At 44.9% G+C, this 18,126-nt stretch overlaps 1 protein-coding gene across 1 annotated transcript in view; it reads left to right on the top strand.

The window, feature by feature from the left end:
• abcc3 (ATP-binding cassette, sub-family C (CFTR/MRP), member 3) overlaps window positions 1–18,126 on the top strand; it is a 207,800-nt gene that overhangs the window by 157,494 nt on the left and 32,180 nt on the right. The window contains exons 21-23 of the mRNA XM_084323656.1: window positions 10,608–10,764; window positions 15,965–16,172; window positions 17,626–17,936. Coding sequence (XP_084179782.1) covers window positions 10,608–10,764; window positions 15,965–16,172; window positions 17,626–17,936 — 676 coding nt within the window. The remainder of the gene's footprint in view (window positions 1–10,607; window positions 10,765–15,964; window positions 16,173–17,625; window positions 17,937–18,126) is intronic.

The raw sequence follows: 18,126 nt of genomic DNA, 5'->3' as shown, positions 1-18,126 counted from the left end.
GTCTATCCAAAATAGACTGAAGGAAGGAAAGGACAGCGTCCAGGGGGCAGGAATGAATGAATGAATTATTTTATTTAGAATGTTTACAAATAAATAAACAAATAATTTTTCGAACATTTTCACAAATAAACAAACGAAAAGGATAGGTTTGAAGCCGAAGGCTTATAGAGCAACCTACCCCTAATTCAAAAAAACTAATTCAAAAAAGTTAAAGTTTTCAAAATATAACAAACAAACAAACAAAATAAATCAACAATCAAAAATCAACAAAAAACGATCCAGAAAAGAACAAAAAAAGTTAAAGTTTGCAAGATAAAACAAACAAACAATCAAAAAAAAAAAAAAAACATTCCTGAAAAGAACATAAGCCAACATAGGACAAATCTAAAATTCATCTGCAATACCAGAGTTTCATGGTAGAAAAAAAATAAAAGAAAAAAAGATTGTAGGTTAAATTTTACTATAAGATTCTAGAACCCTGTTTTTAAACATCTTTTTAAACTTAAAAATACTCCTGCTGTTTTTTTATTTCATCCGGTATATTGTTCCAGAGTTTCACTCCTTTAACTGACACAGACATACTTTTAAGTGTGGTTCGAGCTCTAGGCTGTTTCAAATTGAGTGTTCTTCTTAAATTATACGTCACCTCTCGTTCTTTAAACAAAATTTGTAAGTTACATGGCAGTTGATGACTTCTAGCTTTAAAAACGTTCTCTGCTGTTTTAAGGTCAACTAAGTCGAGGAACTTTAATGCCCTAAGTTCAAAAAACAGTGTGTTTGTAGGATGGAGATAATAACTAACATTGTTCACAACCCTTATTGCCTTTTTCTGTAAGATGATAATAGGATTCAGATTAGTTTTGTATGTGTTTCCCCAAGTTTCTATACAGTAAGTTAGATATGGTACTAAAAGAGTACAATAAATTGTGTATAATGATCTCAAATTTAATATGTGTCTGGTTTTTCTTAAGATACCTAAGCTACGCGCTGTTTTTTTCTTTACATAGTTAATATGAGTTTTCCAGCTGAGGTTTTGGTCTATCACGACCAGTGTTGGGCAAGTTACTTTTAAAAAGTAACTAGTTACAGTTACTAGTTACTTCTTCCAAAAAGTAACTAAATTACTTACTCAGTTACAAATTATAAAAGTAACTAGTTACTTCAGAAAGTAACTATTGCATTACTTAAATTTTTTTTTTACATAAACAACATACACAAATCTAAACTATTTTAATGTTGCTGTGGGACAAAGTGAGACTAGCCTCCAATCAAATGCCATGTATGTACCGTAGATATTATAATTACTATGTTTATATAGTGGATCATACAAATACAATAGATGTTTTGGAACTTTTGATATGTATTGCCCCTCAACAGGCCACAACTGGGCAACATTAAATTATGCTTGTTAAGCACTATACCAAAAATAAATAACAAATATATACTGATTGATTGAAAATTTTAATGAACAGATTGCAGAATGGGTACAGCAGTACGGCTCAATACACACAATTGTTAAGGGGATGCAGATCAGAGAAAGACTTTCGTCTTGTTTACATCAGGGTCCCCCATTTTCAATTCATGACATTTATGACATACACAACATACAGATATAAGAATCTAATTGAATAATTCTAAACCAGGGGTCTCAAACTCAATTTACCTGGGGGCCGCTGGAGGTCGAGTCTGGGTGAGGCTGGGCCGCATCAAATATTCCACAAAAAAAGGGTTTAAAGTATTCCAAAAAAAAGTACAACTGATACAATCTTCTCACAAACAAACTCACTAAAACCTCACAAACACCAGCAACTGAGCATTCTCAGTGGTGTCAGTGGACTCATCCACAGCTATGGAAATGCATGTGCATTTTTTTAACAATAATTCTGCTTGCAGCTTGATATGATTTCATTCCATTTATTTTTGTGGTTCTTAGCACTGAATTCTGAGGAAAGGCTGCATCAAAATAACTGTGTTTTGTTTCATAGTGGCGTTTCATATTGCCACTCTTCACAAGAGCTACCGTTTCTTGGTGCTGGGAGGATGCATGCACGCATATTTTCTAGTCCATGCAGCTTTGAATTGCAGCGATTTTCACTGTCGACTTTTCTTTTACTTTCTTTGAACATGCCACATTTTTCTACTAACTGCATGCTGGCGAAACTAGGCTACTAGCTACATTTATCTCACGGGGATACAACTGGGAATGAGGTTACTAGCTACAGTACACGCAGATTAGACTACCTGTCGATGCGCTGTCAACTCGCTCTGACTCGGCCCCGCTGAAAGACAACATGCATTCCGTGAAGACCCGCCCTACTCTGCTCTGATTCGCAGAATGTGGGTGGGGGGTGAGACACGCTGACGGGACGCTGAATGTGATTGGACCAGAGTAGACAGACACACACAGTGGAGTAGGGCTGACCCCTATTAATCGATTAGTCGACTAATCGGTCGAAAGGGGCCGTAGTCGACTGGCCAACCTCTTAGTCGAATATAATAAAAAAAATAATAATAAAAAAAAAGTATTAATATTTTTTTTTTTTTATCATTCTTTCCAAAAGAAAATAGGCCTAGAAGCGTGGCTAACGCTAATGGCACGCATACCAGAGGCTAACTGCCTATGAAAACAGGCACAGAGGCACTGAAAGAGGATTTCACCCATCTAATGAACACACTAGACCAGTGGTTCTCAAACTTTTTACACCAAGTACCACCTGAGAACGTAGCTGGCTCTCCAAGTACCACCATATGACCGGCGTTAAAATACAGTCTATTCAGCTATGCACAGTTCACGCAGGAGGGAAATGTATTCCTGATACCATTATTTATTGTTAACTTTTGTCAGACACAGCCACAATGTACAAAGAGATAGCACTAGAACTACGCTTCCACACAACTCATCCAATGCAAGGGGCATTGAGAACATAATAACTAACATTCTCACATAGCAAGTGAGAAAATTAAGAACAACTGTATTTCAGCAAATGTACTTAATTCTCTCTCTATCTCTCTCTCTCTCTCTCTCACTCTCTCTCTCTCTCTCTCTCTCTCTCTCTCACACAGCAAGCAATTGTCCGTCATTCTCTCTCTCTCACACTCACACACACACACACACACACCACACACACACACAATTATTTTGTTACAAAAACTTAATTTCCTGCATTCTGGTGCAGGCATTTTTGAATTTTTACCCTTTAAATGCCAGTGTTTGTGATGGGCATCACAAATTATTGTAAAAAAGAAGAAAACACATATTCAATACATTTTTGAATGTTTACCCTTTAAATGCCAGTTTGTGTGATGGCATCACAAATTATTGTTAATTAACACTTTGAGTGCCGGGACACGTCTTTTCACGTCTTTGCTGGCCATGCTAAAGTTGCCGGGGGACGCTGTACAGCGTCCTTATATCAATATTTCAAAAATCTGCGATCGGATTCATAATGTCCCTCCGCTGGCCTGAGATCCACCAGCAGGACCCACTGAGCTCTCTGGCGGTTCAGGAGCGCCATCTGGTGGCCGATCGGCGCAATCGCCAAAACAGGATGTTGAATAGAGGTTGTTATGACGACCGTAGTACTTCCGGGTGCTCGCTATGGTTCATGGGACTCTGGCTCGTCACGCTACACGGTGATCGATTGCCAATAACTCGATAAACAACATGATTTGGACGTATATACCATTATACAAGCTGGAGATGGACCGGGTAAAAATATATCCCATAATGATCAAATTTCTACTCGACGATGATCGCCCAACGGCGCGCGGAGACTGGGGTGAGTTTCAGCGTGTAACGTTACCGTCTTCGATAATAACTGATATTATCAACATTTGACCCACATTAGATGATTGGTATAACGCTGCCCACGGAATTATAAACGCCCCCTCGCCCATCCGGTCAACATCAGATGACGTGTAGTAACTTCTAGAAGTACGTCTAGTTGGAATTTTTTATATCGCGCTGATTGCCATCAAACTGTATTTCATCATCAATATAATGCATTTGGGGCTATATATCACGTTCTGGAGAAAGCTGCAGAAAGAGATGAAAACATACTTATACATTAGACCATACTTTACTATGAATATGTGAATGAAAAAGTTTAACGTTGCTACACAATGAACAATACATATAGGACTTTGAATGGGCCCTAATAATGGCAATGTAGCAATAGAATTTAAAAAGTTATAGCCCTGCAAAGAAGGGGACTTTCTCCATAGACAAATAGCGCTGGCAATCTATGGTATATCATTAATTTAACCTTAGGCAACCAAAGTGTTAAAAAAAACACACAAAAAGTAAAATATTTTCAATATATCAAATGCAAAGTACATTTTTCTGGGGGGGATTATTACAGGCTAGGCATGTGTCAATGATTAGCAGCAACACATATTTTGATGGATTTTTTGTAATGTCAGATTTAACACCAACTCTTTTCAGAAAAGTGGGAGTATTTCATTTTTTATCTGACATTACAAGACATCTAAAAATAAATGGTTATGATCAGGGCTGAAGTTGAATTAAAGATTTATGACTGTTTAGACTGCATTACTCTCTGTCACAGTGATCTCCTGGTTGTTCCCCACTTAGATTATCTAACTATCCCGCCGCCGCAACCAGAAACACTGGCCTGGCCTGCTTCTAAGTTCAGTGGCCTGACTGCAAGCTTTTTTGGAAATGTTTTCAAGTACCACCAGCAGTACCACCAAGTACCACTAGTGGTACGCGTACCACAGTTTGAGAACCACTGCACTAGACTAGACAAATATCAAGATGTATCCATCAGTGGACCAATTGCATGCTTTTGCAGAGGACAAGAAGCCTTCAGTCGACTCCTTCAGACATTAAGCACCCCCCACAGCCCAAATGAAAAAAATAAATAAATAAAAAAATATATATATTTTTTTTAAGTCGACCAATAGTCGACTAACGGCAAATTTTGGCCAATCCTAGTCGACCATCCAAATCCTTAGTCGGGGACAGCCCTACAGTGGAGCAGTGCTTGCAGAGGAGATGAGTGGAGAATTTGCGCACTAAACAAGGAAGAACATATTGCCCCTCAGCGCAGATATCTGTCTGATGAAAGAAACAGGTTCATTCATAGTAACGTGCCGCATTTATTTGCAGTAACGGTAATGGCGTTATTGAGATTGGAAGAGTAATCCGTTAGATTACTAGTTACTGAAAAAACGAATGCCGTTAGTAACGTCATTACTTATAGCGCCGTTATTCCCATCACTGATCACGACCCCCAAAAAAGTATATTCATTTACTCTTTCAAGATGAACATTATCTATGCATATCTCTACTTGAGTATCCGGATGTATTTTTTTATTACCAAACAAAATAAATTTAGACTTACTTATATTTAAGGACACCGGGTCCAAGCCCCCCACTCTACACCACTCTTGGAAAATACGCCACCTACCCGCGTAAACTGCGATAGTGGAGGGAGCATGCGCGTTCCGGATGGTGTCGACCACAGAAGGGTCCATCCTCTCCAGACTCACCCGCTCAACAGCCAAACCACCAGCGGCTGGCCCAGCACAGGGAACTGCCACAGAGACCCGTGCGCCTGAGAGAGGGCCCGCGACGACCAAGGAACAGGCCACGGCGGGCTATCAAGAGCTGGATCAGGACCGGGAACCACACAGCTGTGCCCCGGTCCGGCGTGATCAGGATCAAGGTCCTGCGCTCCCGACGTATCCGCTCCAACAATTGACCTATCAGATGTATGGGGGAAAAACGTACAGAATCCCGGGCGGCCACGGAATCGGTCCCAGACCTGCCCGACTATGTCCGGACGTAATCCCCACGACCGCCCGCGACATCACACCTGCACCCACATTCACCCTGCCGGGGATGTGGAGAGCCCTCAGGCTGCGCAGATGGAGAACGCCCATATCCAGCCGACCGCCGCCCGGTGCAGACGGGGGGAGCGTACTCCTCCCTGTCTGTCGATATACGACGCTGACGTCGGGTTGTCCGTCCTGATCAAAACACCGTTTGAGGACTAGAAGGACTGCCTTCAATTCCAACACATTGAATGTAGTGCAGACCGGGCAGCATGGTCTTGCCAGCTGCCCCCTACTGCGTTGGCCCGACGCGTCCCCCCCCCCAGTGAGGGAGGCGTCGGTGAAGACCGTGACGTGTGACAGCCTGCTGCCCATGGGGACCCCGCTGGTGAGGGCCCCAGGCCCTCCCCAGAGGGCGAGGTCCCCCAGTACTGACATGGGAACCTTAGCCGCTTCCACTTGCCTCTCACCGGGTCTATTTCCATACTGGAAAACCACCTCTGTATCCTCCTCATGAGGTGAAGAGGAGGCCAAGAGGGACCACGGAATGAGCAGATGCCATCATACCGAGCAGGCGTATCACGGACAGCGCCGTAACCGTCCTAGGACGGAACCTCCCGAGCGTGCCGATAACACGCTCTGAGAGGGATGCCCATATAGACCTTGAGTTTAGAATAAGCCCAAGTACTCCACCCGTTGACTGGGAAGAGGAGTACTGGGAAGAGGAGTACTTCCAGTCTACAGCAAAACCCAGGCTGGTGAGGAATTCCACCACCTGCCTGGTATGAGACCTGACGATCTACCTTGACTGCCAAGGACCAGAACGCCGTCCAGGGCAGAATACACTTCGTAACCCCTGACGACGCAGAGGCCCCAGTGCGGTCTCCACGCACTTGGTGAAGATGCGGGGAGCCAGAGAATAGCCGAACGGCAGCCTCTGGTACTCATATGCTAAACCCTGCAAAGGAAGCGTAGGTAAGTCCTAGGATGGAAGATCGGGGATGCGAATACACATCCTACAGGTCTATGGAGGAGAACCAGGCCCCCACCTGACAGTGTTCAACAGGTGGGAGACGGTCCAAAATGCTGAACCTTCCATGGGACAGGTCCAGCATGGGTCTGACACCCCCCCTCCCGATTTCTCGGGCACCAGAGAATACCGGGAGGAAACGCCACTCATCGCGTCCTCCTTTGGGACCACAACGATGGCTTGCTTCGCCCACAGAGATTGGATCTCGTTGGCCAGAGCTGTCACTGCTGGTGACCCTGACAATAGGGTCTGTACCAAACCTGAAAACGGGTGGGGTTGTGTAAACACAAGTCCCCGCCTCAGCGTTCTCTCCATCCACCTCAACATATGGTACTGCTGTAACCACATGTGATGATACTCCCAAAACGCACCCGCCGCCATTTGGCGCTGGTCCGCTAGGAACTGTAGATAGGCGGCCCGTTCCCGCCCGCTGTGCGTAGCCAACCCTGGACCCGCTAACCGTGCGAGCAGAGCGTTCCGTGGAGTCGGGACATCGGACCCTGACACTACCCACGAGGCAATCGCACCCAAGGGGGGACCCCGACAGAAAGGGCCGGTTTGATACGGGAGAGGCTGACATCATACTAGGTGACAAAAGCTCCCCCACTGAACACCCCTCCAGCATGGACAGCTGAGGATTTGTTCTACAGCTGGACATGCAAGGTGTGAGGCCCCCACACTGCCCGATAGGGTGGGTTCCTACACACCGTAGCCCTGCAGTGATATTACTACCACCAAAATCACGCGCGCCTGCCAGACCACTGCCGGCCTTCCGGGAGTGGGAGGCACTAACGTGATACCCGGCCTGGCGAAGGCGAGGTCGGGGGAACCCGCACTGTTTGCCTCAAGAGGTCTCGAGCCCCCCTGCTGACAACCTTTGTAGTTGACAGACGTAACACCAGGCTCAACCAAACACAGACGCAGAACGTGTGGCATGGGAGCCGCTTGACAGCACAACATTATCATGGACAGACTAGTCTCAGCCATCAACTGGGTGTCAGCCCCTGTCCCCATGAGAAGCGAAACGTGGGGCCGCTTGCGCTTCATTTAATACACGCGACCCGCAACCAAAGGAAACAAATCAGAGCCCTTATCCCGCTGGTGTTGGGGGGGGGGGGAGTGACCGGAGAGCGAGCTGCACACAGCTAGACAGCGATGGTTTTTTAGGGCATGCTCATCTAATGTAGCCGATCCCTCGGCCGCCAAGGCTGTCGGCCTTGCGGTCACCTGTTGACATTGTGCCCAGGGTACCTCAGGCGGGGGAAACATGGCCGCTGGTTGAGGGCCTCGCCACAGCCACTGGCGAGGCCGTGCGCTCACCTCTGGCTGCGCGGTGTGAGGCGGTGTGGGGCCTAGGTCAAATACCGCCCGCGCTCCTGCGGAAGACCAAAGTCCCTCTGCGGAGAGGGGAGCCCTGAGGAGGGAAAAAAACTTCTCACCCCCTCAAAGGGAGACTAATCCAACCAAGATGTCTGTAAACAAGTGTTGACAGCATCCTAGCCCTCCCTGCGGTTATAGCTTGCGGCTAGGTCAAAGCTAATAACGTCAAAACCTTGCGCGATGTTTCGACGTCGGCTGGCCTTCAAGGCCCTGCCACCCAACACCATTTTTGACAGAAAAAACAGCAATTCGAACAAAGTTACTAATCGCTGCAAATTTTATACCGTAGCGGTATAGTCTTAACAGCCCACCAGCCACCCGCCGGGCCGACTCACCTCATGGCGTCGGCCGGGCGGGGCACTGTTCCAACATGCCAGAGGCAAAGGACTGATGCCACCTGCTTCACAAGCACGGAGCACCAGTGGTGGTTGCAACCAGCAACCTCCACTGTGGTGTGCACCCATGAAGGGGTTAATGAATAAATGAACTAAAACTCCACCAACACACTGCAGAATGGGCTAGCCCATACACACAACGTTAAGGGGATGCAGACCAGAGAAACACCAGTCGCGCACACCATTCATAAATTCACAAAAAGCACACCAGCCCTAGGCCTCAGCCCATTCACCCATGAAAAAGGTAAACAAGCCCCCGTCAACACTCCCAACAGTAGACACCGATTGACCCTCCGGGGAATAAAAAAGAACAGTAACCCAGCATCGTAGCATAGCGTTAGCCGGGCGCTCCAGGATAACCGGGAAAACGACAACGTTTACCCAGATATCCTGCCCCTTGCGCCAATACACAACTCGGTTGTCTCACGGGACAACTAGCAGCATCACTAATGCCAGCATTGTTATGCCTAGTGGCGCAGACCCTACCTGGGCGCGACCTAGCCACGACAGCTAGCCGCCGCGCGACGTCCCTCGATCCGCTGTCAGAAGACGAGGAAACCCCAGGACAGGCCAGACGTGCCGTTGGAACGTGCCGAGAAGATTCCAGGGGCTGGCAAATCTCCGGCGAAAACCCAACATTGTTAAATTTCTCTCTGCATTTCATCAACAGCTAGTTTATGGAATGCACTGCACGTCCATGATGTAAAACGAAAAAGAGGAAGGGCGAGTGTGACCATGTCCGGTGTCTTATAGGGGACACTAGGGGCGGGGCCTGGTCAAGTGCATGGGTGCATTGTTTTCGTTAATGAAGTACAGTAGGTACTGGAGATGAGGTATATCTCAGTATGGCGAAGAGCGAGACGCGAGGCCAGTACGAATATATAACTGTAATTATGTGTTTTCTCTAAACCTTCCGCTGTGTCTGTTACCCTGTGTGCTCCCGTGCTTTTGTTAGATGTTATTATTGCCTTTAGTGTTGTCTCCATTGTGTTTTAGCCTTGTGTTATCTTTTGTCCTGTACCCCTGTGTGTTAGTTCTGTTTTCCTCCCAGGTGCGTCTCGTTCCCAATCACCCTCATGTGTCAATTAGTGTGTGTATATCTGTCTCGCCTGCCAGCCTCCCTGTTCATTGCTTGTGTTTGCTGCTTGTGTTTTGAGATCCTTATTTCAGTTCCATGTCTCCATGTTCTCTGTGCTGTACCTTGTTTCTCCCGTGAGCCTACTCCCTTTGTCAGTAAGTGTTAGTGTTTTTTGTTTGTTTTCCACCATCTTTGTTTTCGTGTAAAGTTCGTCTAGTTTTGTTAGTGTTTATTTGTAGTCAGCTTGTTCTATTTTTCCTTGCCTGCCTTGCAGTGTTTTTTTGTTGTGCCTTTGGTACATGCTCTCATTATGAGTTATTCTTTGTTTTGTAGTTTGCCCTCTGCCGGCCATTGCTGTGCCATCCTTATTTTGTGCTGAAGTAAAGCATTATACTTTTGACTTCACCCCTGGCTCTGTGTCTCGTTGTTGCCTATTGCCTTCTCCTTGTCCTGTTCTGCGTTTGGGTCCTCCACCAACACTAATCCCTAACACTACATGTCCTTTTAAAACCATGATACATGTCCTTTTAATACCATGATACATGTCCTTTTAAAACCATGATACATGTCCTTTTAAAACCATGATACAATCATGTCTTTTTCCGAAACAGGAAGCTCACAATGTAATCAGATGTGTCTTCATATGTTATACTGAGGAAATTATCGCAAACCGTACATTGTATCTAAAGGTTATTATGAGTTTCATAGGCCATTTATGTGTGTAACTGGACAGCATATTAGATAGCCTACCACAAGACCAATGAAGCTCATGATAATGTTTGATACGATGTACGGTTTGCAAACATTTCCTCAGTAAGACATGTGAAGAAACGTCTGATTTAAAAAGGTGAACCCACCATTTAAGATAGAACCTTGGCTTCCTGATCTTTGGGTTTAACAGTCAATTTGCCTTCCAACTTCACAGGCAGATCAGCATCATATCCGGGGAGGCAGAGAACCCCAAGACCCGCTCAGTGAGGAAGCATGTAGGCAGCCAGAGGAAACACACGGAGTCTTTATCAGAGAACAAACAGCCCAGGGTGGATAAGCTTATCCAGGCAGAGACTGCCGAGACTGGAAGGGTCAGTGTACTATCTACCAGTAACTTTGAAATAACAATATCAATGTTTAGTCTGTCTTTGGCCCACAGCCCACTACGTCCTACTAAGTTATTTGTTGGTCCCCCATATCAAAACGTTTGGGCACCTCTAATCTACACATATCCTGCATCTGTTCATTCCCCTCTCTCTCTCTCACTATATTTCCCCCCTTACATATCTATCCATCCAGTTTGCTGAGGTTTGGAGATATCTGCAGGAGAGATGTCCGCTGTCAGCCCTGTACAATGGAGCTCAATGGGCCGTTATTGTGTCGCTCAAAATGTCAAAGGTCTACAACAGCAACGTCTCTTTCCAGAAATCATGACAACGGTTACTCAAGATAATCCACAGACCTCGCTGTGAACATTTTCATTAAGAACTATTATGGCGGGTGTACTTTGGTTGAAAATGTTTCCCAAATTAAACTGTTCACAATGAGGTCTGTGGATTATTGTGAATAACCATATCATGATTTCTGGAAAGAGACATTGCTGTTGAGTTTTACAAATGTAATTCTTTAAGCACCACAAAAGAATGCCAATTGAACTCCATTGTATTGGGCTGACATCTGATATCTCCATACCTCAGCAGATCACACTGAACCTATCTGGATGGAGATACTGCAGCACTGTATTTATTTTGTCTTTTGAGTGAACTGCCCCTTTAACTATGAGTAAAGGTAATTGGTTAAAGGAACTTATTTGCCATCTACCCTGGAGTTAGACAAGAAGATACATACTTTTTTGTCTCTGTGCATGCATTAGGCTTAGGGAACAGCCGCACTGTTGGCCTAGCTTAGCGTCATTCACTGGAAGTAGGTGTGCCAGTGTAGCCTAGTTCCCAACAGTCACGAAATACACTCCAAATACAATCAAAATACAACTCCAAGGGGCGATCAGGTGGTGTAGCGGAGATTGCGCTCGTCACCAATGCAAGAGGCTGCGGTCTCGACTCCCGGAGTCAGCATTGCTTGGGCTGATCGCTATACTAACCCGTTTGGCTGGGTTAGGGGGAGGGCAAGTCATGGGTGGGAATCTGGCGTTGTGGACAGCGACGCCTACAGGTCAGGTCTGGGCGCTTGCTCAGCGGAGGCAGGACTTGATGAAGGCAGCGTGACCTCCCACGCGTTACACTTCACCAATGAGAGTCCTTGCTGCCAGGTGAAAAGAGTCACTGGCTGTCGCCGCGCGTGTCGGAGGAAGCGTGCGGATGACTTCAGGGTTCCCTTGTACCAACCAGTAGGAGAACATGCGCACAACAACCAGGTAGGGGAGGGGGGGAATTGGCACAACGACTAAATTGGGACGGGGAGAAAACAGAAAAAAATCAGAGAAAGAGAGGATAAAAAAAAATACAACTCCAAAACCTTCCTGTAAACATGTTGTGACCTGTGTATTTACCACATGGAGAAATAAAAAATAATTTAATTAGACATTTCCGTTTTCTAAGCAAATATACTCTGAAATTTCTTTTGCCGAACCACTGCTGTCTGGGCGCAGTGGTTTCACGCGACGCAGTGCTACTTTCTAACGCTGAGGCCAGTGTTTAGATTTTCATTTCATTCAAAGGATCAGAAGCGATTGAAGCTACTTGCTCTGAACATAGATTCCAACACACCAATGGAAATAATCAAGAATGCGTGTGTTTGCTCAGAGCATTTTGCACAAGACGACTACCGGTATTATGAAAAAATCCTACCTAGTCAACCATGCGTAACAGCCAGTGGTCTTTTGAGTAGAATAGATCAAAGTAAAGTAGCTGCCTACGGTCAATACGTTATGGAATAGAAGTTATCAAAGCTATTCACTTACCAGTGGCAGAACCCTGCATCTTGCAGAAAGTTGTTGTCCTGTCTTGCTATGGTGAACCCTCCTCTTTCCACTGCGATTGGAAACAGTTCCACGGCAAAGCGGTGTAGTAAACTCGGAGGAGTGTCCTGGGACTTTGAGAGCCCCTGTTGTCCTCTTCACAAAACGCTTCTGTGACGGGACACTTCCCGATTCTCTCACGGACGCAGGAGAATCCACACGGACCGTTTTTGCTAAATCGGAGCGCTGATCTGATCCATGGAGTCGTTCTTACCCTTCCCTCTCTCTCCGAATAGAAGTCTCCTATTTCTCCAAGTCGTCTTGTGCAAAATGCTCTGAGCAAACACACGCGTTCTTGATTATTTCCATTGGTGCGTTGGAATCTATGTTCAGAGCAAGTAGCTTCAATAGCTTCGGATCCTTTGAATGAAACGAAAATGTAAACACTGGCCTCGACGTTAGAAAGTAGCACTGCGGGGGCGCTCCAGTAGCACAACACATAGCGCGCTGAGTCGCGAAGCGGTCGCCCCGGGTTCGTTTCCCAGACCCGGTGGCCATATGCCGCATGTCTTCCCCTGTTCTCCTCCTGTTTCACCCTCTCTCCTCTGTCGGTCCTGCATGGCCAAAAGGTCCTGCGTGGCCAGAAAAAGCTGAAAATGCTATAAATAAAAGTAAAAAATAAATAAAAAGTAGCACTGCGTCACGTGAAATCACTGCGCCAAGACAGCAGTGGTTCGGCAAAAAAAAATCCGAGTATATCTGCTTAGAAAACGGAAATGTCTAATTCAATTATTTTGTATTTCTCCACGTGGTAAATACACAGGTCACAACATTTTGGAGTTGTATTTTGATTGTATTTGGAGTGTATTTTGTGACTGTTGGGAACTAGGCTAAATGTGTAACCTACTTCCAGTGAATGACGCTAAGCTAGGCTAACGGCGCGGCTGTTCCCTAAGCCTATTATTAAAAAAACTGCAACTACTCACAATTTATGAGGTCAACAAGTATCAAACAGGGGTTCTTATGTACAAAGTAATTGGTCTTCCTTTATCTTTGCCTAATTTTTTTCAAACTTATTTTGAGTTTAATTCTCATTATCATGCACATCTCACAAGAAGAAATAAAGACTTAGTCTTTTAAAAAAAAAAAACCCAACATTATAATAGTTGTATAATGCTGTATTGTATGTATGTGTGTATGAGAGAGGGATATGCGCATGTGTTTGTGCATAATGTGGGGGGGGGGGGGGGGGGTTTGTGTAGTTATCCTATATAGGTTTAAGAGGGGAGGTCGCTTATAAGCCCTTGGGTTTAACTGTTCTTCTTTTTACTTATTTTATTCCAGAATGTATGTTTGTAAGTGCGAATAACAATAAACAAATAAACAAACAAATAATGCATGCACAGAGACGAAGGTATGTATCTTCTTGTCTAACTCCAGGGTAGATGGCAAATAAGCTAATTTCCCAAAATGTTGTAGTGTTCCATTAAGTAGTGCAGGAGATCCCATATAGATCCAAGGCCCAGTAGTTCAAAACGTTTAATCCCTATCTGATTGGATCAGATTTGGATTTTGGGTAGTTCAAAACCAAAAAACAGGATTAGGATCACTTTGATATCAGATCAGGAAATCAAATCCGAGTTTTAATCTGGATTACATCTTCAAAACTGGTAGTTCAAACCGGAACAACACAGGATTGGGATCAGTTTGATAAAAAAAAAAAATTGATTATCTTGATCCCACGATTCCCACCAGAGGGGTGGATTTCCAGCGGATTACCAGAGCAAAATGTACTATACAATTTATTTTTAAATATGTTTCAATATAAATAAGATGGCAAAGTTTGTTAACTGAAATAATTTTTTGCCTTCATGGCAAATACATTTCATTAAAAAACATGTGGTCACGTTTGTGGTGGCCTATTTTGTTTTCAACCAAATGTTGATGACATACATGTTTATGCTCATAAAAGTATCATAACAAAGATTGTCAATCACAAATGTAATTTAGATTAAAGAAAAGATATATTTTTTTTGTATCTACTTTTTCTCCTATTTTTCTGTATTTTTCTCCCATCCCAATTTAGTCATTATACCAATTCCCCCCCTCCCCTTCCTGGTCGTTGCGCGCATTTGCCCCCACTTGCCGGTCTAGGGAGCCCTGAAGTCTATCACATGCTTCCTCCGATACATGTGGAGACAGCCAGCAGCCTCTTTTCACCTGACAGCGAGGACTCTCACTGGAGAAGTGTAATGCGTGGGAGGATCACACTACCTTCCCCAGTTCCCTCCATCACTGTGCAGGCGCCCTGACCGACCTGTAGGAGTCCAGGAGACCCACCCCACCGGCTTTCCACCCGCTGACACTGCCAATAGACCTATCTCAAACCCTGCCCCTTTTCTTGATCCTCCAATCACAGCTGTCGCTTACCTCGGACGAGGAAGTCAGAGGTAAGCGACAGCTGTGATTGGAGGATCAAGAAAAGAGGGCAGGGTTTTGAGACAGGTCCATTGTGTCAGTATGGACGACCGACCAAGCCGGAGGTACCGCGGCAGCCGGATTCGATCCTACTGTCTCTGCAGTGGTAGACAGACACTTAGTCCGCTGCACTACCCGGCCGCCCAAAGAAAAGATATCTTCAACAAAAAAAAAGTCCATCTGTCATCACCTTCAGCAAACTGACACCTCACTTAGAATTCAGCTCCTCAAAGCATGCCTGGATGATCCAGCTGCCTTTGAATGAATGTTATTTTGTTGTTACCGTAGTGGGAGTATTTTTTCTTTTTATTACAATTCCATTCTGATTTTATGTCCTTTATGTATAAAAAATATATAATTAGACATTATAGATGTCTCTGCAATGTGTTCTCTTGTCTTCCTTGTATTATTTTTCATATCCACTAGATGGAGATTGGTAGGATTAAAGCACTGATATTCAGGATCTAGTAATCTTGAAAAGTCTGGATCTGGATCAGGGTGATCCTATCCTGAATTGCTTTGAAATACCGGGACAAAATCTGGCTGAGTTGTCTGATCCTGGATAAAAAAAAATGGGATTTCAAAATCTGATCGGATCTGATTGAGATGAAAAGTTTTTAACTACTGGGCCCAAAGGATTACCAGTTTGGATTAAGAATTCACTTGAGCATTATGTTGTCAAATGGATATCATTGACTGTACCTCCCTCAGACTGGAATGAAGCTACTCCTAGGTTTAGTGAAACATGTCTGCCCCCTTGTGGCGAATAGTTGGGACTGCATCATTTGCACAGAGTTTAAATAGAATTGGTTTCGATGTAGTAATTGTAAATCTCTATTTTGTAATCTATCTATATTTAGCTGACACTTGTCTTAATCCCCCCCTTCTTCAATCAGGTGAAAACAAAGGTTTTCCTGGAGTACGCGAAGGCTGTGGGTCTCATGCTGTCCATATTCATCTGTTTCCTGTACGGCTGCCAGAACGCTGCCTCCATTGGATCCAACTTCTGGCTAACCGAGTGGGCCGGCGACACCTCGAAAAACCAGACCCAGGACAAACGTCCCATGAGGGTGGGGGTGTACGCGGCGCTGGGCATTGCACAAGGTAAAAAGAGGAAATCTGAAACTGTGACTGCCGTTCAGATTGATACTGTAGACACATCAGTGTTGTAGCAAATTACACTCATCAACGTAATTGACCTATGGGAACCCCCGTCCTCTTTTCTTGATCCTCCAATCACAACTGGCGCTTCCCTCGGACAAACAAGGATGATTGGGGGGTTTGAGATTGAGTAGCTAGCTAACCCTGAGGTAGTTTTAGTTACCTGTTATTTATTGTGCTCATAGAGTTTATTCAGGAAATTACTTGAAGTGACATAAACATCATGATTTCTGTCACATGATGAAGACTTTATTCCAGACTCAAGGTCCATATTGCACACATAGAAACAATACAAAAACAAGGACAACAATCTAATGTTCATATATTAAACAGTTAACAAGGATCAACTGACAGATGCTAAAGGTTCACCTTTTTCAACTGTGATTTTATACTCTTGCATTGCTGCTGTGACATTAGCTGTGGCCAGCAGCTGTGTGTTGCCAATGTCCATCAAATGTATTTGAACAGTTACAGTGTTTGTTTTAGATGACAAGGTAGACACTGTAGAGGACACCCAACACTATTTTATGTCCTGTGGATATAACCTTTACCCGGGCAAAAGAGACTACCCAAAGTAAGACGCTGGAGCACCGTCTACACGTTTATTGCAGTGACGTGACTGACGTTTGTGTCTTCCTCAGAGTCAACGGCAGAACAGAAAACAGAGGGAGATATAAATATAACCTCTGACATTATTAGGTAATTGACAGCAATTTTTTTTTAATAATGAAAACGATGAAAGAAAAATCTAAATAAATAATGGCACATATCACAATTGGTAACTCATGTAGAAATGTCAATCTCAGTCACGATCCACAATCCAAATGTCAGTCACATCCTGCGATACTGTAGACGGTATGAGTGCTCCAGCGTTTAACTTTGGGTTAGTCTATTATAATAAAGTGCCTGGGTAAAAGTTAGCTTATATGTATTCTCAACTCAGCTGTTGAGCACCAAAGCCCTCCTATTGGACTTCACCACCCAGCTGTGGTTGAAAATACCCTGTATTCACTACATCAAACCCTCCTGGTTAGTATGCATTGTCCAGTTCCACACTACCATAATGATGCCGTATATTGTTTATTCATTATGTCATTGTAGCCATGGGAGGTTTGTGTTGTACTGAACGCAGCACACTGTGTCAAGCTGTGAATTCAATGCATAGCCTATTGTTCGTGTGCCTTGATGACATTGCTTTTCTCTTTCAGTTGGTACAGTAGAGTATCACACACTGCGAACAGCACTCGCATCCAGGTGGTTACTGTAGAATTACAACTTTGCATTCAGGAAGAGCGCCTATCAGTTCCTACCATCAATCCCACCATCACAACAACACTCTCTCCCCATTCCGTTCTCCTTCCTCCTCCTCTCCCCCCCCCCCCCCCCCCCATCGCAGGCATCCTGGTCCTGATCTCCACCTTCACCCTGACCATGGGGAACATTGGCGCGGCCCGGAAGCTGCACTTTAACCTGCTCCAGAACAAGTTTCACACGCCCACGTCTTTCTTTGACACCACCCCCATAGGACGCATCATCAACCGCTTCTCCAAGGACATCTACGTGATCGACGAGGCGCTGCCCACCACCGCGCTCATGTTCCTGGGCACCCTCTTCACCTCTCTCTCCACCATTATTGTTATCATTTCCAGCACGCCCATCTTTGCCGTGGTGGTCGCGCCCCTGGCTTTCATATACGTCTTTGTACAGGTACTGGTTCTGTCGCAGACGCTCCAGCACCACAAGGGGCGGGGGAGGGGTGGAAGATCTTCTACGTCTGTCATTTAATGGCTTACCGTTTCCTTCTCCTTGTCAAAAAATGCCACGTCCTGTTCCTGAACGGCATGCCATGTGCTTATTGGTGGAGCAGCCCCCCCCCCCCCCCCCAGTGTTGTTGTTC

This window comes from Notolepis coatsorum (genome assembly GCF_963971535.1).
Source record: "Notolepis coatsorum genome assembly, chromosome: 10".
Taxonomy (NCBI): Eukaryota; Metazoa; Chordata; class Actinopteri; order Aulopiformes; family Paralepididae; genus Notolepis; species Notolepis coatsorum.
Note: the sequence above shows the minus strand (reverse complement) of the source record. Positions and strands in the feature narration are given on the sequence as shown.